At 37.3% G+C, this 24,617-nt stretch overlaps 1 protein-coding gene across 2 annotated transcripts; it reads left to right on the top strand.

Moving 5' to 3' along the window:
• The first annotated feature begins 1,704 nt into the window (after positions 1 to 1,704).
• LOC127413363 (equilibrative nucleobase transporter 1-like) lies at positions 1,705 to 24,454 on the top strand. Of its 2 annotated transcripts, none has more exons than XM_051650462.1 (13): positions 1,705 to 1,897; positions 7,291 to 7,518; positions 7,616 to 7,745; positions 10,508 to 10,554; positions 10,643 to 10,719; positions 11,754 to 11,846; positions 13,492 to 13,631; positions 14,416 to 14,546; positions 16,867 to 17,010; positions 17,184 to 17,291; positions 18,927 to 19,113; positions 22,080 to 22,203; positions 22,782 to 24,454. In XM_051650462.1, exons 2-13 carry the CDS (start codon positions 7,344 to 7,346, stop codon positions 22,899 to 22,901), a joined length of 1,476 nt encoding a protein of 491 aa, XP_051506422.1. In that variant the 5' UTR covers positions 1,705 to 1,897; positions 7,291 to 7,343; the 3' UTR covers positions 22,902 to 24,454. The 2 variants fall into 2 exon arrangements, with proteins under 2 accessions (XP_051506422.1, XP_051506421.1); XM_051650461.1 differs by lacking the exon at positions 1,705 to 1,897 and adding an exon at positions 7,058 to 7,154.
• Positions 24,455 to 24,617: the final 163 nt, after the last annotated feature.

A 24,617-nucleotide genomic window follows, 5' to 3' on the forward strand; every position in this document is an offset into this window, starting at 1 on the left:
TTCATCTCATGTAACTAAGTTTGCAGTTATCTCTGTATGCATGTATAGCTCTTCTTATCCTGTAGAGGTGCATTTCCTCCCTCACCACAAAGCAGATGGCTTTAAAAATAAACCACTATCTTTGCTCTCATTCACTCAACCCCCTTGATTATCTGTTCTCTCTGCACCCTCTCTGTCTAAACACATGCCAACTACTTCATGTGGCTGTTTATCAATCCTCTTTGTTTAAAAAATATTTATGTAATAAAATAAATGCCAACTTTCAAGGGCATAGGTATAGAAATCTACATAAAAGCACCAAGGTGCACATATAGACCTAAAGAACTCTGTAATGTTTTTACAGTTTTAATGGTGTCTTATTCAACAAAACCTGCTTTTCCTACCCTATATTGTATGTATATATTATGAATGTTTTAGATTTTTTTTTAAACAGCCTCTTAGATACATTTATAAATGTATTGCTGTTGAAATTAATTTCTAATTTATAAATAGTTTGAATATGTTTTGAGACACTTGTTGACTACACATTTTTTGTTTTTTGTTTTTACTTTTTTTAATAAATAGGCTATATTAGGAACCTTGGAATATAAATAAAATGCATTTGAAAATTAAGTGTAATTAACTTAATAATATGTGTAGCTTATAAGAAAAATTAAGTAAATATTACTTGAAATGGTTGTTCCCTACAAGATAAATCTTGCATTTATAAATTAAAACAATGGCCTGTAAATTGAACAGTTTAAGTTGGCATTACTTAGGGTTACATGCTGAAAACATGTGAAGTCTAATATGTCAAGCAAACATTTTTTTTTTAGTAAAACCAGCACAATATTTTTTAAAGTACATGTAATGAAAATAAGAGTTGAAACATGATGGCCTCCCTCATGGCGCTAGCTTTCTTTCTTACCAAATCAATGCTGAATTGTCAGATGTATTATTATTTTTATTTATTTATTTATTTTGCATGTTATTATACTAAATTTATAGTTAAATTTTAATGAGATATTTTAATTCCAAATGCACACTGTTTTAAATGTTCAATTATGTACCCACAGCAAGCTAGATGTGTGGATGAAGAAAGGAATGAAAAATAATGAATAAAACAGTGAAATGGTGATTTAAATAATTAGTCAATACAAACATTACAACAAGAACTTCTTCAGTCTGCAGCAGTGGGCGTACTTTCACTAAATGGACAGAAGAGGGCGCCAGATATGCTATGTACAGTCCATATATAGCCTAAATAAACTGTAATTTATATATATACTGTATATTATCAAAAAACAATTATGAGAACATTAATAATTAGAAAATAGGCTATTAATAACTGTTCATTTTAATCTGTTAAGAGTAGAAATAACACACTGTTAGTGCTCAAATATAGTAGGCTATATATACATATGTCAGATTGTCTACATAGCCTATTTACATACAAAATAAGTAATGCTCCCCAAGTTCGCCAGGCAAGTTTATCAACACAAGATCATAGCCAAAACGCAATATGATCAGACATAGTGTAAAATGTAGACAAAATATATTTTTGTCTACAGTTTAAATCTTTATTTGTAGTTATACCTAAAGTGAAGCCAAGCACAGTCATTTTAGTATAAAAGTCATGCTGTTGAATGGCTCAAGTATTATCAGGGTAATATCATGTGACTGAGTTCAAACAGGTTTTGGTCAGATGTTTTTTGCGCACGATGTTCTTCTGACGTTTTCTCACAGAACTGAAAAAGCCAGAGATTTTAAGCTGTAGTTAATATGTCTGGCCATAAAGTAAACGTGTGAATGTTGTGTATTTTGTTAAATATGATCAGGGATGCAGCATCTCTGATCAGCAGCTGACATGCAGCAGAAGACGCAACAACTGCTGGCAGAGGAGACAAGACATTGTCGGGTGAGTCATGACAAATCATTTCCTTTTTTACTAACATACACATGATTATGGAATATCTCTGGGTGGGATTTAGTATTTGCAAGCAAACGGAAAGGGATAGAATAGCAATATATAGTCAAAATATCCGGGATCTGTGTTGACAGAAACGGTTGGATTACCGATAGCAGTTCATCTATTGCCAGTGTTTTAGGCTAGTCGTAATAGCCTAAATGTATTGTTTTTCTGTTTAGTTGTTGCTCAAGTCAGTAGGTTGTAGCCTGTTGCCTAATTTGTAATATATAACGTGTAACTTAATGGAAAGTTATCAGTTTGTGTATTTATGTGGCCTGGGAGTTTAGTCTTGATTGGTGATGATATTCAAGATGAGTCACTTTCATTCATGTAGTGATAAGAAAACTAACTAAAGTTATATTTAGGATTGTGGTGTAATGAATGGCAAAAGTCAAACAAACCTCTTTTGTTTTATCATCAACCTCTGTGTGATTTCAGTGAGGCTGAAGTGGAAATTTATATGCACTCAAACCTATATGAATTGTGTTATTTTTAATAAATTAAATTAATAAAACGTAATATATTTTTCATGTTATTTTGTTAAAGATTACTCAATTCAATTTGATTAAACTTTGTTATGAAATTTACATGTGTAAATCTTACATTAAAATATATTTTTTGTTTGAGTGTACAGTATTTGGAAATTTAAAGGGATATTTCACCCAAAAATGAAAATTCCCTCATTATTTACTCACCCTTGTGTTGTTCTAAAACCAATATGACTTTCTTTTATTTTCTTAACACAAAGGGAGACATTTTGAAAAACATTCTGCTCAGTGATGTCATACAATGGCAGTTTATGGTGACCACCTCTTCAAGCTTCAGAAGGACGCAAAAGTATAATTCAGAAGTCTAGTAAATTATTCAGTGTCACTCATGCTTTGTTCTGGAGGCGTACGATAAAGTTTGGTGAGAAACAAAATGAAATCTGACTTATTATTAAGTGAAAATCTTGATTGACCGTTGCTGTCCTGTGCGCGTTCATGAGAGTGCACGAGAGCAGCAGTTATGCTGGCACCGCTTGCGAGATGGGGTGTTCTGTAGGGCTGAGTATCGCGAGCCACCTCACGATATGATTCATATTGTGATACACATGTCACGATTTGATAATCAGTGTACATATCACTATACATCATGATTTCATGATTCAATTCTATTCCAATTCATAAGCTTTCAGTTCCAATTCATTTGGGTATATTTTAGTTACAATGTCCATTTTTCTTACATACAGTACGAAAGAAATTCTCTTTCAGCTAATGCTCTTATTAATTATACAGGGGACCTTCTAACTTAGTAATTTACAGAAATGTACATTTTACAAATTTAATTTTATCATTAGTTTTTCATCATTTTGGTCAGATTTTAGCTTTAAAATATACAAAGCCCATGTATTCCATCACTTAATATGATGTCTTATTGCATATACATGTTTGTTGTTTATGCCTAATTTGTACCATTAACAGGTTGTTACATTGATATGTGTAACACATGCTAAAACGGTACTGTGTCTTTAAGACCAGCAGAAGGGACTTTGACAGAAGTGTTTGTTCTGGTCACATGGCTTCTTTCCAGCAACCCTGATTTCCATGTACTCCGGTTCATACAAATAAGGCTGATCATTGAAATGCATCTCCTCTTTGACTTCAAACTTCAGACTTGTTTTGTGAATTCTGTTCTCTGGTTTTCGTGCAGCTGTAATATGTTTTCTGTTGTTAATATCACTAATGGTCTGGTTGCAGCAAAACAAAGCAGTTTCTTGCTTGAATGGCCCATCTCGCGAGTGGGGGCAGCATAACTGCTGCTCTTGTGCACTCTCATGAACGTGCACAGGACAGCAACGGTCAGTCAAGATTTTCACTAAATAATACGTTCGATTTTGGTTTGTTTCTCACTAAACTTTATCATATGCCTTGAGAACAAGGCATGAGGTGCATACAATAATGACAATAACAAAAAAGACTTCTGAATTATACTTTTGCGTCCTTTTGAAGCTTGAATAGGTGGTCGCCATCAACTGCCATTGCATGACATCACTGAGCACAACATTTTTTCAAACTTTCTAACTTTGTGTACCTAAAAAGAAAGAAAGGCATTTTGGATTAGGACAACATGAGGTTGAGTAAATAAGGAATTTATTTAAATTTTTGGGTGAACTATCCCTTTAAGATGCTATTGTAATTTGAACATAGCTATTTGGTGTCAATACATGAACACATGCACCTGCTTATATTGTTGCTAGGTAAACTTCAGAAAGATAGCAGGGAAAATACAAATAAAAGGATGCAGACCCTGTGATCATGTTTGGCTGGATATCACACATGACTATGGGTTAATGTTAACCTTAACTGGAAAATGAATTGCCACACAGTAGCTGTGCTACAGGTTTTGAGAAAAATGTCCATTCATAAAACAAATAAGTTTGGCTCAGTTGTTGTAACGAATGCAGGAAGAAGTCAAGAGAGCAGGATCTTAGTGCAGCTTTGATTTAATAAGAAAATGAGTCCAGATACAAAACTTGGAAAACACAGGAACAAAACAAATCTAAAATTGGGAACAGAACAAACGTCACATCCATGGGGGTAACAGGAAACAACAACTGACAAAGACACAAGCAAACACAAGGACATTAAATACAGTGGGGCAAACAAGGTAAACGAGAAACAGCTGGGAACAATCAGGGCAGGACCCAGGAACAAGAAGGTAAACAAAACTTCATACTAAAAGTCTCTTTAACACCTAGCGACCTCTAGTGGCCGCTATTGCAAAAGTCTCACGTGTGACATAGCCACCCCTTTAAGGAGTGACTACTGGCACGCCTAAACATAACACCAAAAAAATTCAAATTGTAAATGGGAGGAGCTTGCAGACGATCAGGAGGCCAGGGAGGTGACCACAGGGCAGGGACTGGGTCAGGAGACCCGGGAGGCGGCCACATGGCCAGGACAGGGTCAGGAGGCCTGGGAGGCGGCCACAGGGCCGGGACAGGGTCAAGAGGCCTGGGAGGCGGGCACAGGGCCGGGACAGGATCAGGAGGCTTAGGAGGCGACCACAGGGCCGGGACTGGGTCAGGAGGCCTGGGAGGGGAACTGGGTCAGGAGGCCTGGGAGGCGGCCACAGGGCCAGGACAGGGTCAGGAGGCCTGGGAGGTGGCCATAGGGCCAGGACTGGGTTAGGAGGCCTGGGAGGCAGGCACAGGGCCGAGACAGGGTCAGGAGGCCTGGGAGGCGGCCACAGGGCCAGGACTGGATCAGGAGGCCTGGGAGGTGGCCACAGGGCCAGGACTGGGTCAGGAGGCCTGGGAAGCGGCCACAGGGCCGAGACAGGGTCAGGAGGCATGGGAGGCGACCACAGGGCCAGGACTGGGTCAGGAGGCAGAGCCGCTGGAGGAGGAGTGGGCGAAGCTGCTGTAAGAGGAGCGACCTCCATGGTCATGTGCACGGGCAGTGACAGGGGAACGACCTCCATGGTCGTGAGCACGGGCAGTGATAGGGGAACGACCTCCGTGGTTGTGAGCATGGGCAGTGACAGGGCAACGACCTCCGTGGTCATGGGCACTGGCAGTGATAGAGGAATGACCTCTGTGGTCGTGAGCACAGGCAGTGCCTGGGAAGGCGGAGCTGTGGGAGGCTCGATGAAGGAAGGCAGAGCCATGGGAGGCTCGATACAGGAAGGCAGAGCCATGGGAGCAACCCCCCCCCGGTCAAGTCTGGCAATGCTGGCTCTGGGACGGACAGGTTCATTGGCCGTGGCAGGCGTGGTCATTGGGTGTGGCAGGCGTGGGCGTTGGCTCGTTGGGCGTGGCAGGTGTGGGCGTTGGCTCGTTGGCCGTGGCAGGCGTGGGTATTAGCTCGTTGGCCGTGGCAGTTGTGGGCATTGGCCGTGGCAGGCGTGACAGGTGTCACTTAAACATTCAGTAATAAATAGTTTGGTGCATTCCATAAATTCTATGCATTGCAGTCACAGCAAACCTTTGGACTCAACTGAAATCTTTCATGTCTTTAGGATCAATTAGGGGAAAGTTTATGTGGCATTCTAAGGTTTGCCCAATTTGAGGAAGTATAGTCAGATATCTTATGATGTTCTTAGAAGGGATGACACACTGTATATAGGCACAAAATACTGCTGACAAGCTAATTTGACACATCCATGACCACATGTGACTTGTTCCAGTTTGATTAAATGTATTGTTGTACATTGCAAACAATAGATTTAGTATATCACACTTAAAAAAGTTTAATCAGAAAATGTATTTCACTTTTGCATAAGAGTATTGAAACATACTGTATCTGGTTGTATCTACATTTTATGAGCATTAATTATGCATGTAACATAGACGGTCACACTTAAGAGGAAATCTATTGGTTGTCTTGTGATAGGGACTGTGAAAGTGCAATTACAAAACATCTTATTCTAAACACTGTTGCATCACCGAATCCCACAAACCATAAGGGAATCATGGAACCTCACAAATAGTGAATCTTGTGCCGATCACACGTTTCAGTTCTGCTTTTTTATTTAAGGCTTTAAAATAACAGAAATGCCATAAGTCATAAGGTATCACCATCACAACCCTTTGTGATCAGTGTTGAGGGAAGCTGTTAGCACGGTGTTGAATGCTGCATTTCGCAATTTACTTCAAAAACTGAAATTTGACCAATTCAAACAATTTTGCTTTGCAGCAGTCTTGCTAAAATCCAATCTTAAGCTTTAATATGAAATGTATGGTTGTTTGCATTGTATTACCACTGATGATCTTAGAGTTTTAAGAGTTACAGAGAGTTTGTTTAAGCACACAGAAATATGTACGCATGCAGATACAATGTTTCCAGCTTACACATAAACATATTTTATAATAAGGCCTAAGTCTCTTTAGAATTCTTGTTTGACTTGTTATTTAACAAGCTTTATATTGACAATCCCTAGCTATGTTTACTCTCACTACATGATAAATGTTTAATGTGTGAGTAAATTTTCATCAAGAACACAATCCATTATTCATCTCTTAGTTGTATAAAAAAAAATGGCTCTGTGTTGAATCAGCCCGCTTGCCCAACTTCCTTCCTAAAAGGAGGGATTTGGAAAAAGTGGGAGGATGAAGAGACTCAAACATGCATAAAAATGGAGAAAGTGAGAGGGAGGGAGAAGTGGGTGTTTGTACATTTTCGGGGGTGAATGTGTGCGTGTGGAAGAGACAGAAGGGGACAGAGTAAGTTTGCATTCTTCTTTTATGGCTCCTGTTACTAGGGGCAACAGCACAGAAAAGCAAGTCGATACTTTTAAAATCCTCTGAATAATATTAAATTGTTTCCTGAATTGATTTATCTTTTGTCTTTCCTTTCAAGGACACCAAGGCTTTTCCGTGGCTGTTTGAAAAGAGGACAGTGTGGAAGGCAAGATGTTTGGCTGGTTGAAGGTTCGCTCCTGGTTTACTCTAGTCTCAGGGTTAGTAGAGTGTTTGGGGTTCGCTGGCGCAGTATTCGGCTGGGCATCGCTGGTCTTTGTGCTTAAAACTGAGGGCTACTTCAGCGATCTGTGTGTGAACGCCACCGTAAATGGAACTGTCACTGAAGGTCAGTTGTATTGTAAATACACAACAACTGTATGGGTGAAGTATACATGCTCACCTGTGAATGTATGTAGTATGTGCAATGTTTGTTTGTGTACAAGATTGCAGAGAGCAAGATGAGCAGTTCTCTCTCATCTTTACCATCGCCTCCTTTATGAACAACTTCCTCACGCTTCCGAACGGCTTCCTGTTTGATCACTTTGGGACCACGGTTGCCAGACTACTGGGAATGTGAGTCAAATTTCCATTTATGTGGAGGTAAACATGTATATTTGCCTCTCCCCAGTATTGTTAAAAAAGGCTTATTTAATGCTTGGTCCCACTTTATATTAGGTGTCTTTAACTACTATGTACTAACATTTAAATACATACAATAAAATGTACTTATTCTGTATCTACATGTTGTTCGGCAAAATTCTCACAAGATTCACATTTGTTGCTACTGATGTTGAGATACGGGTAGGTTTAGGAGTTGGGATAGGGTTAGGGTTAGGATTTAGGGTAAGGGATGGGTTTAGGGTTAGGGTTAAGGTTAACAGTTTAACTACAGATGTAATTAAATGCAGGTACTTTAAATGTAATAACAATGTATCAACACAGATGTACATAATAAGTACATTGTATCAAATGCTTAAGAACATAGTAATTAAAGACACCTAATATAAAGTGGGTCCAAATGGCTTATTGAAATTTCTTTGGAATACCATGGTAAATACCACAGTATTACCACTGTGGTATAGCCACAGTACTTTTTTTGTAACAAATGTTTGTAACTCAATCTTTGGCTCCATATACAAAATGCAGGTATTCGGAGAAGAATGTTTTTTTAGATTGGAGTTGGACAACAATATGCTCTGTGAAAGTGTCTTCCACACTCCTGTTATCAGTATGTTTATGCACCAAAAGCAATAAGAGGAGAAGTGCAGGGATAAATGCTTGGATTCCAGTGGGTAAATAAAAGGAGAGTGAGAATAGCTAAACAATGAGATATTTTTTTTTGGCAGGACAGAGTGATCTGTGGTGCAATGAGAGATTTTGAGTTTTTAGTCTCAGTAGAGACGAAGCCAGAAAAAAAGAAAAAAAGATTGTTACATAAATCTTCTATTGCTGTGGAGTGAACATTGTGTTATGAAGATTCAAGATTTATGTTTACTGTGTACCAGCCACTGAAATGTGTGGTTGCTTAATTATGTGTGTATGGGTGTGTTTATATTTTGTTGTCTGACGTTTTGTGTGAAAAGTGTACCGAAAGGTATTTGGTAGTGATGCGATTCGATAAAAAATGTAATATATAATATGTACTGTAATAATTAATTATTAATTGCACAGTTTTGTCTGATTAATCATGATTAATCATGGTACATTAAAACAAACATTAAAATATAATCATAAATATATTTACTTTATACTTTGTCTCATAAAACTTGCCAGAATCATCCTTTATTTTAATTAATTAAATATGGTCTTGTTTAAATAGTTTTTATTTTTTTTTATTTATTTTTTTTTTATTAGACACATATGTGTAAATCTTTGATATACGTACAGTACTGTGCAAAAGTTTTAGGAACTTGTGAAAAATGTTGCATAGTGAGGATGTCTTCAAAAATAATGATAAATAGTTTTAATTTATCACTTATTGTCATACAAAGTCCAGTAAACATAAAAAAGCTAAATCAATATTCGGCCACCTTTGCCTTTAAAACAGCACAAATTCTCCTAGGTACACCTGGACACAGTTTTTCTTGGTTGTTGGCAGATAGGATGTTCCAAGCTTCTTGGAGAATTCACCACAGTTCTTCTATCTATTTAGGCTGTCTCAGCTGCTTCTGTCTCTATATGTAATCTCAGACTGACACAATGTTCAGTGGGGGGTTTTGTGGGGGCCATGACATCTGTTGCAGGGCTCCCTGTTCTTCTATTCTAATCTTTTCTATTTGCAAAAGTAATGTTTGGGAGTCTAACATTTATATTTCCTATTGACACACTAAAGCTGAAGATATAAATAACCATCTAAAGACAAATGCTTTTGTGAAACATCTTATGTGCCTAAGACTTTTGTACAGTACTGTATATGAATACATGCCATAAAATCAACGGACATGCTGTCAATACAAGTTGGGCAAAATCTGACATTTTCCAGTGTACTTTAATAATAGGATCAAATGGGCAGATTTAATTCATATCAAGCTTTATTGGCAAGATAAACTTAAGTGTACATTGCTAATGCATTATTAGACACTGTACATACAGATATAAAAAAAATGAATGCTGTTTAATTTGCTTAAATTTTAAATATAAAAACTATTATTTTCCCTGGCTGCGTTCAGTCTTTATCACGCACATGCTGGGTCTCTCTCGTGCATTTTCGCTTTTGACACTGGCTCAGATGACAGTGAATGAGCGTTTTCGAGCAATGCAAAGAGATACAGCAGCCTGCCCATATCTCTCCCACACCTGGTTAACCACTTGCAGGTTAAGTCTTAAGTATAGTAAATTCGCTCCCGTATTTTTTTATCCCATGACTTGTGTCACACGTAATGAATAAGTGTGCACTGCTCCACACTATCAGTTTCTGTGCTAGGATGTGGAGTCAAGTAGAGCTTGTACCTCTTGGAAATTTAAATATGACAATTTTAGCCACATGAAGTGGGGAAAAACATTAGTGAACTAGTTAGTATTAGTAGTAACAACAACAAAAAAAAGTCCATAGTTAATGTTATCAGATGCCTTTTGGTTTGATCTTTTGCCAGCAAATGTATTTCATTAATTTGCAAATGTGGCTTAAGTGTCCATAATACATATTAACGCCACTGTATCTCATAGCTCAGAAATCTAAATCTGTACTAACATATTCCACAGGTTTCACAGAGAGAGTGAGGGAGGGCAGAGAAAGTTTTGAAGTCAGGAAAACATTGAGGGCCTTTCTCACTTACTCCATTTATTTAACTATTCTCATACAGTGTATTCTCGCTGTGTTATGATTTACTTTACAGATCCGTTTACACTGCAGGAATGTTGTTAATAGCCTTTTCAAGTCCTGGTAAATACATTTTGTATCTTTATTTGACCTTCAGTGTACTGATACATTTCAGTCTGTTTATGGTAATAACTGATATTCACTCCTGCAGCTAACGCCATCCTCCTGTTCCCTGCTCTGTCCTTCATCGCTGTGGGGGGAATTTTGTTCTTGGTCACCAATATGCAGGTACTGACTATTTCAGGGGGCACTGATGCTTCAAACAAACCATTTTAAAACTTAATAATAAATGTATGATCTGACAAAGTCCTCTAAGCAGTTTTTCACTAGGTTTGTTGCAGCATATGCAATGAGTGTTCTGCTGGTTGGATTGAACCCTCATGTTCTGTTTGTCCCTTTTTAATTCTCACAAATATGCTTAGCATTGAAGTGTCAGGGTGGTACTGTGTGACCTTTCTTAATAATATGAGAATTGATTATAAACTATAACATGTGACATGTGGTTATAAATAATCACGTTATCAAACATGGGGTTACATATATGCAATGAATTTTTACATTCTAGGATGTTTTGATTGGTTTACACATTGTAAAAGTTAAATCCTGCCAGTTTGTAGAAAAATGTAATAAACAAAACACAATGTGTTGAAAGAACACTACTATATTGGATAATTGGTCACATTTCAGAAAAGTGCATGCCTACCTTTTTTTAATTATTTGTTATTTTTTACAAGCATACATCATTGGGGCCTCTGGAACCCCAAATATATAATATAAAGTCTATTTCAACAGAACATGAGAATTAAAGGGGCCATATCCTACTTTTTTTTTTTAAATCAAATCCACTGATAATATTAGTCAAGGTTTCCTGCACAAAATAACATTGTCATGTAGTCTTGCATGTCCATTTCCCACCCTATTTCTGACCCTTAGAATTGTGCTGTTTTTGCTACTGTACCTTTAAGACTTCTACATGTTTATTTCCCTCTTTAATGAATGGCTAAATGCTTAACTGAGGGTTGCTGGTGTGTTGTCACTCTAGTCTCTTTTTAAACAGCCTTTTTTTAAAGCCTTGTCAGGGTGAACTGGATTGGGAGTTTTTGAAAGTTTTTGATAGTATATTTACACCATACATGTTTATTTCAGAAGAGCAATGGAAGTCCTGTTTTCCTTAATATGACCCCTTTAATATACACTCTAAATTAATTTAACACACAGTGATCAGGTCGAAATCTACATTTCTCTCAATCTGCTCCATTCAGGTGGGGAATCTCTTTGGCAAACATCGCTCGACTATAATCACTCTGTATAATGGAGCCTTTGACTCTTCCTCAGCAGTCTTCCTCATCATCAAGGTAAGAGGCCCTTAAACGATTGTGGAAAGATGACTTTGCTGATGATTGAAATGATAAAAAATAGAACAGAAAAGATGGTTTAGAAATTAAATAGTTTTCAACCAGGGATCTTTAAAGGGGTCATGGACTACAAACTAAATGTTTTTTCGTTCTGAGCAGAAACTGTAATTTTTCGTTCCTGTTCCGGCATTCCGCAACGTCCTTTCCAATTGGTAACTGGTTAGAATGAAATAAAAGAATGGTTAATGGCTGGGTTTCCCGATAATGTTGCAGCTTAAGCTTTAACGATCATCGTAACTAACATCGCTCGTTATTTTACGATGGAGTAACACTTGTTTCACGAACCAGCACGTAGATCACTTAAGTGCTTTTGTTACGGGAGCTGTCCAGTCCAAAGGTGCTGATTACTTTGGCTAGTATGTCCAGGAGTTTGTCTTCTCAAAATGAAAATAAGGTGGAAATACTGACAAACATGGAAGTTGTTTGTAACCTTGTCAAGGTGCCGAAATGTATTACCTAATTTAATTAAAGAAATAATTATGGCTTTAGTAAGACGGGGTTTCAGATGTATTTATGCTCAAACATAGAGATTAATGAAAGTGATGCAATAAATGTGAATCATAAGGGGCTCTCACGTAGCCTAAAGTTTTTTGTCTGGAAACTGAACAAATGCACACAGAACAGGATTAAAATGACGGGCATCAGTATTGAACTACTCATAGACCTGTCTAAATGTTAAATACATTATGCATCATGCAATTTGTTACTGCCTTGTAAAAAGACTATAGGCGAGCTGATTTGAACCAGCCATTGGAGGAAAAAAGAAGAGGAGGAGGATGAAGAGAGAGAGAGAGGGAATCTCTCATTGCACACTCTCGCTCTAATCTCCTCTGTTAACCATATTTTAATGATTTATTAAGGCATATTTATTTAAGTTTTAAACTGTGTGGTCACATTACTCACATATGTCTTCTTAAATAATCTGTTTAATAAGAACATGTCATCTTTCTATTGCAATTACAATTATGCTTATCAAAGAAGGCTAATATAACATTATACTGTATTACGTGTTTTGTAAATTTAGACCTATCATGTCGCATGTGCAGTCATAGCGATTTTTTCAACACTTTTGTATCCTCTGAAATAGTTTACAATGGCTTTCTAATTATCAAAATATATTAATACAATTTATTAAATGTCCTATTGTCTTTGATAAACTGTGAAAGATGCCAGAAAGATATGTTTAAGTTGCACTTAATGGACTTAAGAGCGGTTCAAAGCTCTCATTAATTTACGAACGTTTTTACGAACTACTTAGATAACGATGCTTTTGGGAAACGCGCCTTAGAGATTAAGTTCTACTTAAGTGCTACTATCGTTTTACTTAGTGCTTCAGGAAACCCAGCCAATAACATTCTTTTTTAAATGACAGTACTTTGTGCTAATTATTGGAACAAAATTAACCGGTTATGAACCGTTTACCAGCATTTAAAAATAAAGTTTTCACTCTGAAAGGGGGTTTAGAAATTACATAACTTTTTGAATGAACACAAATTAATAATGGTTTCCAAGGGTCCCTGGTTTTTTACAGATCTAAACCCCGGGTCTAGTGTCATATTGGTGATGGTCCATCTCTCTCTTTCAGTTGCTGTTTGAGGATGGAGTCTCTCTGCGAGGGTCTTATCTCTTCCTGTCCTGCTGCAGTGTCATTCATCTGTTCCGTACATTTGTGCTGTTGCCACGTACACATATCCCATACCCCCTTCCTGAGAACTACACCTACGGGTAATATACAAATTCCACACCTCTTTCTTTAGAACTGACCTCATGTAGAAACTGCAATGGCTTCTTCTTAGGAACAGCACCTACATATAAAACTGCAGATCTCTTATTCACACTCTGAAAACAATAGCTTTATATCTCCTTTAAATACAGAACCTTTGAAAACATTGAAAACCAGGATGAGCAAGCAGATTGTATGTGATTTGTGCTGTCTATTTAGTTTATTTGGGCTTCCTGACAGTATTCAGCCTTCAAATGAAGTTTTAAATGATAATGAACAAGATTTATTGCATTGACTAAGTGATGCACACCAAGACAGAATATGGCAAACTATTCTGGCAATTTTTCTTTTTTTTTTACATAACTTCGTTGTAATTCATTGATTCACTGATACATTGTCCATGCTATTTAGCATATACCGATAGCAAAGTCATCAAAATTATTGATAAAAATTTATATACAGTACATTTCAAAGGTTATAATTCAAGCAGTTTTTCATTTACTCACTTTAGACCTATTTTATTAATTGCTAAAGTGGGCTTAAGTGTTTCAAGCACAAATAAGGAAAAGAATTACAAACTAAGTCCTTTTAATTTTTTAGAAAAACTAATTTAATGAGGAGAAAAACTAATTTAATCTCTGTCAGAATACTAGCAGCTTATTCATCACTTTAAATAACTTCTATGGTAGTTCTATAAATCTTCACTGTCTGTATATGTTTCTACTGTTATATTTCTGCTAATCCAACAATGCTTGGACCGTGTCTGCCTCTCTTTTACTGTGTTAGTGTGAAATGTGGGGAGACTCAGGATTATGCCGTTGCAAAGACTGAAGAGAATAACATCCAGACTTCCCAGACTGAAGACAAAATGCCATTTAAAGAGAATTCTCCCCATGGCCAAAACACAGACAAAATGGGTAAAAACACTTCACAGGGGTGGAACTAGACTGACTTTACAAGAGAGTATCTGTCAAACTACAATATCTGTCATGAAGCCCCCCTTTCCCCCTGAATCATCTGAATAATTTCATCAGTAATTTTATCCCTTGTACTTCTAAATGTAGGGAAGAGCAGGGCATAAACTAACGTGGGGCTAGTTGTAACACACATGGTAAAAACATTTCCACACACACTGGTAAGATGAAAATTCATTTGTTTGCCATGTAGAGAAAATAAATGTGACAAAATTAAAAAACCTCACTTTTTTACAGTGACAAAAGTAAAAATTCACACGAAAGATAATTTTCATCTCTGATTTCAGTGTTTACGTATATAAAACGAGGCAAACTTGGTATCATTTTAATCTACAATCTGTTAGCTAGAATCTTCCATACACTCTTAGAAAAAAAGGTTCTTTGGGATTCTATATAGAACCTTAGGGTTCTTTACTCAGCTCCAAAGAACCTTTTATGTCAAAAAAGTTACATTTACAAAGATTTTCGAAAAAAGAACCCTTTTTGTACAAAAGGGTGTGATAAGGGCACAAAATAAATGTGAAAAAATAAAAATACTTTGATCCCCAAGTGAATTTACACAAAGGTGCAACATGTAAAAATTTTCATATAATATTCGCCATTGTTTTGCCAATGCGTGAATGGCTTGTGACGCAACTTAAAAAATTAGCCCTTCCCGGACTTCCTAGGTTGCCTATTAAAGCGTGTAGACTTTTTATTTTTTTATTTTAATTTTTTTATTTTTTTTTCTCCCAATTTGGAATGCCCAATTACCAATGTGTTTTTAAGTCCTCGTGGTCGCGGAGGACGAATCCCAGTTGCCTCCGCATCTCTTATCACGTGGCTTGTTGAGCACGTTGCCACAGAAACATAGCACGTGTGGAGGCTTCACGCCATCCACCACGGCAACCACGCTCAACTCACCACGCGCCCCACTGAGAACGAACCACATTATAGCGATCACGAGGAGGTTACCCCATGTGACTCTACCCTCCCTAGCAACCGGGTCAATTTGTTTGCTTAGGAGACCTGGCTGAATGTAGACTGATTTTCGTGTGAAGGAAACGGGTCGGTTTTGCTGGAAAAATCCAAAGGATGTGACGTTTATGCACACTCCTGAGAGCCTTGCCTCAGTGCTTCTCTTCCGCTATTCAACAGCGATAACAAACTGCAACACTAGGTAACGTTATCTTAGTGATGTAATCCCGCAAACGTCTGGCTCCCAGCACAACACCGACTCCTACACAAACTACGAGTAAGCCAAAAAACTAAACAAAAACATTTATCTACTGAATCCCGTTTGGCTAAGCGGGAACGTGATCGTGGTCGAGTGAAAACTAGAGTGAACATCAAAATGACAGTTATGATGGAATCACATCAATACTGAATTGTGTCAACATATTTATAATGTACAGTCTATTTTATAAACAGCTACTGTCATCATCCACCAAATGTAACTAACAGCTATTGATAAAGCTGGCTAGCTAGCTAACGGCAACATAGGCTATCGTATAAATGCAGTCAATGTATCATGCAAAGAAAAGTGATTATTTCAAACTACAGTCTCGCATAGTCAGACCTATATCCACACTTTGTTTTAGCCCTGTTCCAGCACTGGAGAGTCAAATATAATATACAGTCTCAAAGTTTGTAGTAAAACAATCATAACTGTGTAATTTTAATTATACTACCTCATTTGTCAGCATGATGCCGGTGAATCACGTTGTCTCTTGGAAAAATGGAAAATGGAAACTCATGCTGAAGAACTGGAGATGTTTCTTCATTAGACACTTACCTGACGAAAGCTATTTCAAAATGTGGTAGGGACAAAATTGGCAAAGGCAAAAGTGGTGTGGACATGTCCCGCCCATAAATGACACCTATGTTTTAAAGTAATGCAAAACACTTTTATCATTTAATAGTAATAGTTTTGGGGCAGAATAATCTACAATGTGCACCAGACTTCATGCCGACAGTCAAAAGCCTGACGCCTGCAAGACAAATTTCTGTGACATTCACATACTCACTTGTACATGTTGTTGTACTTACCTTTTGAATGACTTGAAGGTTGCTATTAAGCAATTTCATTGTGCTTCCTTCACCTTTTACTCAAAATATGATATATGAAATATTGCTTACGAACTTTGATTTCTCGATTTATTTTTGAAGAACAAAAGACTCATGGTTTAGCATCACAGTATATGTCATTGTTTAATATAGCACTTCAAGTCTGATAGTGTGAAGTCTGTTACTGTAACACGAAGTATGTATGTGTTATTCTCAGAGCGAAGCTTCAAGAGTTGTTTCCTGTCCTGGTCCTTCATGTGGCATATGCTGTGGCTTTCTGTGATGCAGCTGAGACACTACATGTTCATCGGGACCTTAAATCCAATGCTGAATCATCTTGCTGGTGGAGACCCAGACCTTGGTATACAGTACACATATAAAGTGTTATCATCATTTCCAGATCTTTATGTGCAGGTCAACCCACACCTGTGGGCAATATGTATACGTAGATATATGCATGCAAACACACCTCAAGCTGGAAAATTATTATTGCCATTTTCCTTGCTGTAAAGAGTCTTATTGTTTTATGTACAGTGAGCCGATATACAAACGCATTTGCTTTCACTCAGCTGTGTGGAATCCTGTGTGCTCCCTGGAATGGACTTATCATGGACCGCCACAAGGGAAAAGAACGGGAACCAGGTCAACATAAAAACATGCATACATTTCCTTAAGGGTATCATGAGACCATCATGAGAGGTTTCATTTTCCTTTACATAATGGTTTTTGAAATAATAGTATATTAGTTTTTATGAAAACATACTGTACATTCCAGAACTTGCATTCTCTTACAAAAATAAAAAGGTATTTAAATTAAAATAAGGTTAAAAACCCAATTATAAGAATTAACCAGCCAAAATGAACTTCCGCAGCCTTCTGACATCAGCAGGATAACATTAACACATGACCACCCACACTTATTTATAAATGTCTAATGTCGGCTATTTGGTGTTCAGGGGCTGTATTACAGTAGCATCTTAATGCTAGATTCCTATCATATTTCTTAGTAACCATTGTGATTTCAGTGAAGGTTTCTATTTAATTTGTTAGTTGTTAAATGAATAGTTCACCAAAACATTTTAATTCTCTCATCATTTACTCACCCTCATGCCATCCCAGATGTGTATGACTTTCTTTCTTCTACAGAACACAAATGAAGATTTTTAGAAGAATATCTCAGCTCTGTAGGTCCATACAATGCAAGTCAACAGGGTCCAAAACTTTAATCTCAAAAAGCACATAAAGGCAGCATAAAAGTAATCCATATGACTCCAGTGGTTGAATCCATGTCTTCAGAAGCAACATGATAGGTGTGGGTGACAAACAAATCAATATTTATTTATTTATTTTTATTTTTTATTTTTTGTGATTCACATTGTTTGTGCATATCGCAACCTACTGGGCAGGCTGGAGAATTTATAGTAAAAATGGAGCTAAATATTGATCTGTTTCTCACCCACACCTATCATATCGCTTCTGAAGACATGGATTAAACCACTGGAGTCGTATGGATCACTTTTATGCAGCCTTTATGTGCTTTTTCAGCTTCAGAGTTTTGTACCCTGTTGACCTGCATTGTATGGACATACTGAGCTGAGATATTCTTCTAAAAATCTTTGTTTGTGTTCAGCAGAAAAAGAGGAAGTCATACACATCTGGGATGGCATGAGGGTGAGTAAATGATGAGAGAATTGTCATTTTGGGTGAACTATTCCTTTCACATAAGACCTAAAACAGGATGTTTTGGCCAGTTGTAATAAGGCCTTTCGGCCCAATGGTGAGATAATAAGAATGCTAGGTAGAAAATAAAAACCAGAAGAACTAATGATAAAAGTAAAATGTAGGAAAGTCTGGTAAAATGTTGTGCTGTTTCTGGCTGTGTGTATCACCTGCCGCTCTGCATATCCTTTTGCAGGATCTCAATATTAGAATGAATCAAAATTTTAACATTTTGACGATTTCAGTCTGATCTTGATGGTTTGAACTGCACATTTTAGCACATATTGTTTATGTCACCATGTATTGCAAGCTTTTTGAGTAAATGAAGCAAAGAGCTATTTCTCATTTCATGTGTGACAAGGGCATTTACACAGAAGTCATAAAGGTATATATATATATATATATATATATATGTATATACCGTATATAAATCCAATTACAACTTCTCCATTTCACTTACTGACTTCCTTTTTCTATTTAGTTTCTCCTTTAATTAAATGATTCCACATTATACCATTAAACCACAATCTTTTCTCTTCCCTTTTTTGTGTTGTGCAGGACAGAGTGAGCAGGAATCAGACCTGAAGGCAGCCATTCTGTCTCTGTCGCTGACTGCACTTCAGTGTGTGCTGTTTTCAGTGTGCGCCGCCACACCTATACTCCCTCTGCAGTACCTCACCTTCATCCTTCAGGTCCTGAACAGATCATTCCTCTACGGGGGAAATGCTGCCTTCATCAGTGTGGCGTGAGTCATCAAAAACACATTAAAATGAGGAATGCACCAATGTAGAAATTATTTTTATTACATGACTCTCTGTAATACTTGACCCTTATTGGTCAATCGTGGCATTCCAGACAGATCACGCTGTAAATTCGGCAACAGTAGATCAAAAGTTTGCTGCTGAAATCGGTCTGTGCTTACCGAAATTCTAACCACTGCCCCCAGTGTTCAAAGCTAGAGATGTTTTTTGAACGTATGGGTACGTGTGAGCTCCGGCTTCCAGTTTGTCGCAAAAAGTGAGTTTTTTGTTGTTGTAAATAAACAGGAATGCATATTTTATTAACTCCACCCCCTAACTTAAACCTAAACCTAACCATAATTGGAGTAAAAATGTAATCTTCATTTATAACCTTATAAACATTGTTTCTGTGAGTGCAAATACTTTCTGGGTCCAATGGGAAAGACACCATGCCTCTGAGGCTGCATCAGTCCCTTACAAAAAATAACTGCAATACAAGTGTGGTAATTTGGACAATGTTTTATTGTAATTTTCTTTACTTAAGTACAAGTACGGTAATTTTGATGAAGTATTACTGCAGTTTTCAAAGTCCTTTTTTCAAGGAAGGTCAGTCCACTTGGTGACCATCTTTGAAAGTGCAGCGCCTATCTACTTCAATGGGGAAAGACTGAAATCTCCAAGATGGTGGTCAATATGATGATCAAGACAATATATCAAATCAGCAGTATAATCTGACAACAGTGGTATCATTACTTGTGCTTCTTTTGCTTGGATCACACTAAAAAAAAATATTTTTCAGGCAGGTTTGGCTAATGACATACATTGATTAACAGGTGATCTCTCTATCCAAAAGCTGATTGGCTCTTTTTACCTGTGTTCCTTTTCAACATCCATTGGCTGTTAGGCCTTCCAGTTTTTCCTATTTATTTAAATAGAAGTGCTCTGTCTCTGGTAAATAGTCTCTGGTACTGCAGTAATACTGTGTCCAAATTACCACTCTTGTACTGCAGTTATTTTTTGTAAGGGGTAGCACCAAACGAAAAGGTAAACACATTTGAATTGGCACAAAAATGTCTGATGGGGTATGGCCCTTGTCAGTAACTCTGTAGAATAGGCCTTATTCACAGCAGCGCCAGCTTTGATTTTTGACAGGAATGACAACAAGGCTGTGAGGGATAGATGTACGCTACTGTGAATAAGGTTTATGGGGTGGACTGGAATATTCTAAAGCAACTAATCCAGTTCCCGTGTGATTGTGTTGGGCATTCGACAGTCAAATATTTTGGAATATTGCCGTTGTCTATAGCGATACTTAATAACTGACCGCTCATAAAGGCAGTCCATGTTTCCTACATAGTATCACTCTGCGCTCTCTACAAGTAATAACATGTAATTTAACTCAAACCGCTATTTCATGTCGATGTATTTTTTTTAATTTGGCAAGTACAGTAGCTGTGTAAAAAGTGGGACAATGTACAGCCCGATATTAGTTTTTAGCTTGTTTTTAAACAAAAAAATTCCATTCACACTAAGTAAAATCACATGCTTTAAGTAAAATCAAACATCAAAATGTTATGATGAACTGAACAAAGAATGGATGACTGTTGAAATACTTTTGTAGCCTGACACAGAAAAATAATGTACTGTTTCAAAAAGAAGAAAAAAATAAAATAACCCTGCTTCAAGTATCGACCTAATAAGACAAATATTTAACACTAATATTGGACAATACCAATAAAGTCAACAGTATATTGTGTCAGAGTGAGACCCAAAAGCAGAGGAACAGTTCAATGGATTTATTTACAACAAATTATAATGTTTACTGTGCTGGTGAAGACTGGAGATCCCGGCACCGGCTGCAGTAGAGGGAAGGAGTCTTTCACTTATGTGCGCCGTAATCACGCAATGGGCAGATAGAGAAGAGTGTGTTCATAGTGTATGCGCTGTGGAAGTCTTGAGAAGATCTGTAGGAAATCTCAGTTGAAGTGTAGTGAGGTGCAGAGAATAACGCTCAGCCGATTTGGAAGTAATCACATTCCCGACATGCGGGCAGAGACGAGGAATCCTCCACTGGCGATCCATGAGCGCAGAGAACAAGCGTACAGCAAGCTGGAAGGTAAACACACTCCCAACACACAGGCAGAGACAGGCAACAGATACACAAGACAGGACCAACTAGGCAAAGAGAGTGAAGTTGGTTGCTTGACATCAAACAATAATCTAGCAAAGACTTTGAGAACACAAAGGGTTTAAGTAGGGAGTGAATTAGAGGAGAACAGGTGTTGCTAGCACGCCAATCAGTGGCATGATCAGCGTTTCCCCGGGAACAATCAATGTTCCCATAGAAACACTGATTATGCATGCCGGCTTCGCCTGTGAGACACGAGGGAGAGAAAATATCAAAACACACAGAATAAACCGGCAAACTCACCGGAGCTGTGACAGTCTTGTGTATCTGTTTGGTTGCCTGTCTCTGCCCGCGTGTTGGGAGTGTGGTTACCTTCCAGCTTGCTGTACATTTGTTCTCTGTGCTCACGGATTTCCAGTTTAGGATTTCTTGTGTCTGCCCGCGTGTCGGGAATGTGATTACCTCCAAATCGGCTGGGCATTATTCTGTGCACCTCACTATGCTTCAACAGAGATTTCCTACAGATCTGCTCCTGATTTCCACAACACATACACTTGTCTACGAACACACTCTTCTCTATCTGCCCATTGAGCGATTACGGCGCACATAAGTGAAAGACTCCTTCCCTCTACTGCAGCTGGTGCCGGGATTTCCAGTCTTCGCCAGCACAGTAAACCCTACCATTGTTGTAAATAAAATCCTTTGAACTGTTCCTCTGCTTTTGGTTTCCTTTGTCTCACTCATGCTCTGACAATATTGTGCCTCCCTAATTAAAGGCGAAAGCATTATGGCTGTGAAAAGGGTGTTTGTGTGTAATTATGCATGTGTGTGAATTTGTTTTAGGTTTCCACCGGTACACTTTGGAAAGCTGTTTGGAGCGGTGATGGCTCTCTCAGCCGTTGTGTCTCTGCTCCAGTATCCCTGCTTCGCTCTTATAAAAGGACCACTGGGTGGAGACCCTCTCTACGTAAGCCTCAAATTTGTCCTACCACGCTAACACTCTTTTAGTTTCACAATAAATTAAACATATACATTTACAAAACAACCCAACTGTTAAAATAACCATCCGTTGGTGATCATTTTTGCACATATCTTAGGCACTACAAAAATATGTGGTTTTATTGATTTATTTTTCTATTTCCATGACTTCCTATTTCCTTGATGCCTGTTTCTCAAACATTTGCTTATCTGCCAAAAAATTTTTTCATTTATATTTTTTGGGGACGAATGGGAGGTTCATTTTAAAATCCAATATAGCTGCTCTTTTGAAAGCCTCTAGTCCTAAGTCCTAAATCTAAGTCAATATTTGTTGACTTAGATACAGCATAGTTATGTGCCTTGTGGTTCAGCTGAGATTGTTGAAACCGAGATTGAAACTGTTCTGTGTTTACGTTTATCAGAAAAGCACCCATCTGTTTTAACTGAATACTGTAGATACAACATACTAGAATTGGATATATACACAATATATGTTTTCTGACAGTCTAAAAAGGCTTGTTTAGGATCAACAGGGCTGACTGAACTGTAATAATTGATTTTCTGCAGGTGAACATCGGTTTGACCGTTCTGAGTCTCCTGGCCTTCATCAACCCTCTCTATGTTTATCTGCACTGCCGGCGTCAAGCGGCCCAGCGAGCCAGTACCAACAGCAGTGCCTCTTCATAAGCTCAATCTGTAAAGGGAATATCAACCTGACCTCTGACATTTTTTAAATTGCTATCGGTTACTTGTTATTTTTTTCTTTCTTTTTTTTTTTCTTCTTTTTTTTCCCACAAAAATACAAAAACATTCCTGTCATGGAAAGGAATGTGTTACTAACCTTTCCATGCTCTGTTCTACAGAGGGTGACTGCTCTCCACCCTCTTTACTAATATCCTCACACTCCACACCTCTTGAATTTTGCATGCTCATACACATGTGTAAAAGAAGATTATACGCAAATAATAAAAATATTGAGAGGCTCTTGTAAAGAGCACTTGACAAAAGTCATATACTGTTATGTGTTTCGTCATACTTTAAAGGAATAGTACACCCGAAAATGAAAATTCTGTCTTTACTCATTGAGACTTGTGCCGTCTCAAACTTGTATGACTTTCTTTCTTCTGCAGAATACAAATGGAAATATTTTTTAGATGATGTGTTTATGTACATACAATGCAAGTCAATGGGGTCAGAAACTTTCAAGCTCCAAAAAGAACATAAAGGCAGCATAAAGGTAATCCACACATCTCAAGACGTTTAATCCATGTCTTCTAAAACGATTGAATTATCGCTTTGGGTGAAACAACTGCGTTCTCTCATGATCACGCCTAGACTGCTAATTGCAAGATTTATAGTGAATAAGGACTAAAATTTTGGTCTGTTCTCACCCAAAACCACATCGCTTCAAAGGACATGGATTAAACTAATTGTGCTGATTGGATTACTTTTATGCTGTCTTTATGTCGTTTTTTAAACATGAAAGTTTTTGATCTTACATTATATGGAAATTAAAACATACTGTACATCTACCAAAATATCTTCAAAAGAAAGTCATATGAGTTTGAGACAGCATAAGGGTGAGTAAATGATGAAAGAAGGATCATTTTTGGGTGAACTATTCCTTTTAAAGGTGAAATAATGAGTGCTTTCAAAGTTTATAAAGATAAAAATAAAAGGTATGAAGATAAAAGATAATATGAAGTTATACGATTAATAAAGTAGGGATAATCATAAGGGATCCCCATTAAAATATGATGACATGGTGATTTTAACCAGATGGGAGAAATGTTTGCAAATGTACTGCCATACAGGTATATGTTTAGTGTATCATAAACTTGCTATAACTTGTACTGAGCACTCAACTCCACACATGTGCACAAACGATTTTCTTCTCAGCCAATGTTTACAAGTTCATGTGAATTATTGTGGTTGTTAGAGCCCTCTGTAGGACACTAAAGGATTTACATCCTCCATAGTGCTCAACCAACAGCCTCAGAATTTGATGTATTATTTTTTTATGTATCAGTATTACTCAAATAAAGGGAATTTTTATAACATGACTAATCAATTAAGCTGATTTTTTTTTAATTTTTATTATTTTATTTTATTTTGGAAAGTCAGTTATTGATTTCTGAAGCATATGCTACATGATCTTCATGATTTACCTTCCTGTTTATTCATATGCGTTGTCCCTGTAAATCTAAATTGAATAAAGTAGAGACCCTTTTATAAAATTACATTTTAGCTATGTGTTTTCATTTAGCTCATTTATACAGTGTACAAAAAAAAATAGTAGTGTGCTATCATGAAGAAGTTTCTAAAATTAATTAATTGGACATAATTCACTTTGTGAATTAAATCCCTTTATATGAAATTGACCTCATGTCTCATATTCTACCC

The sequence above is a fragment of the Myxocyprinus asiaticus genome, chromosome 22 (genome assembly GCF_019703515.2).
Source record: "Myxocyprinus asiaticus isolate MX2 ecotype Aquarium Trade chromosome 22, UBuf_Myxa_2, whole genome shotgun sequence".
NCBI classification, from domain to species: Eukaryota; Metazoa; Chordata; class Actinopteri; order Cypriniformes; family Catostomidae; genus Myxocyprinus; species Myxocyprinus asiaticus.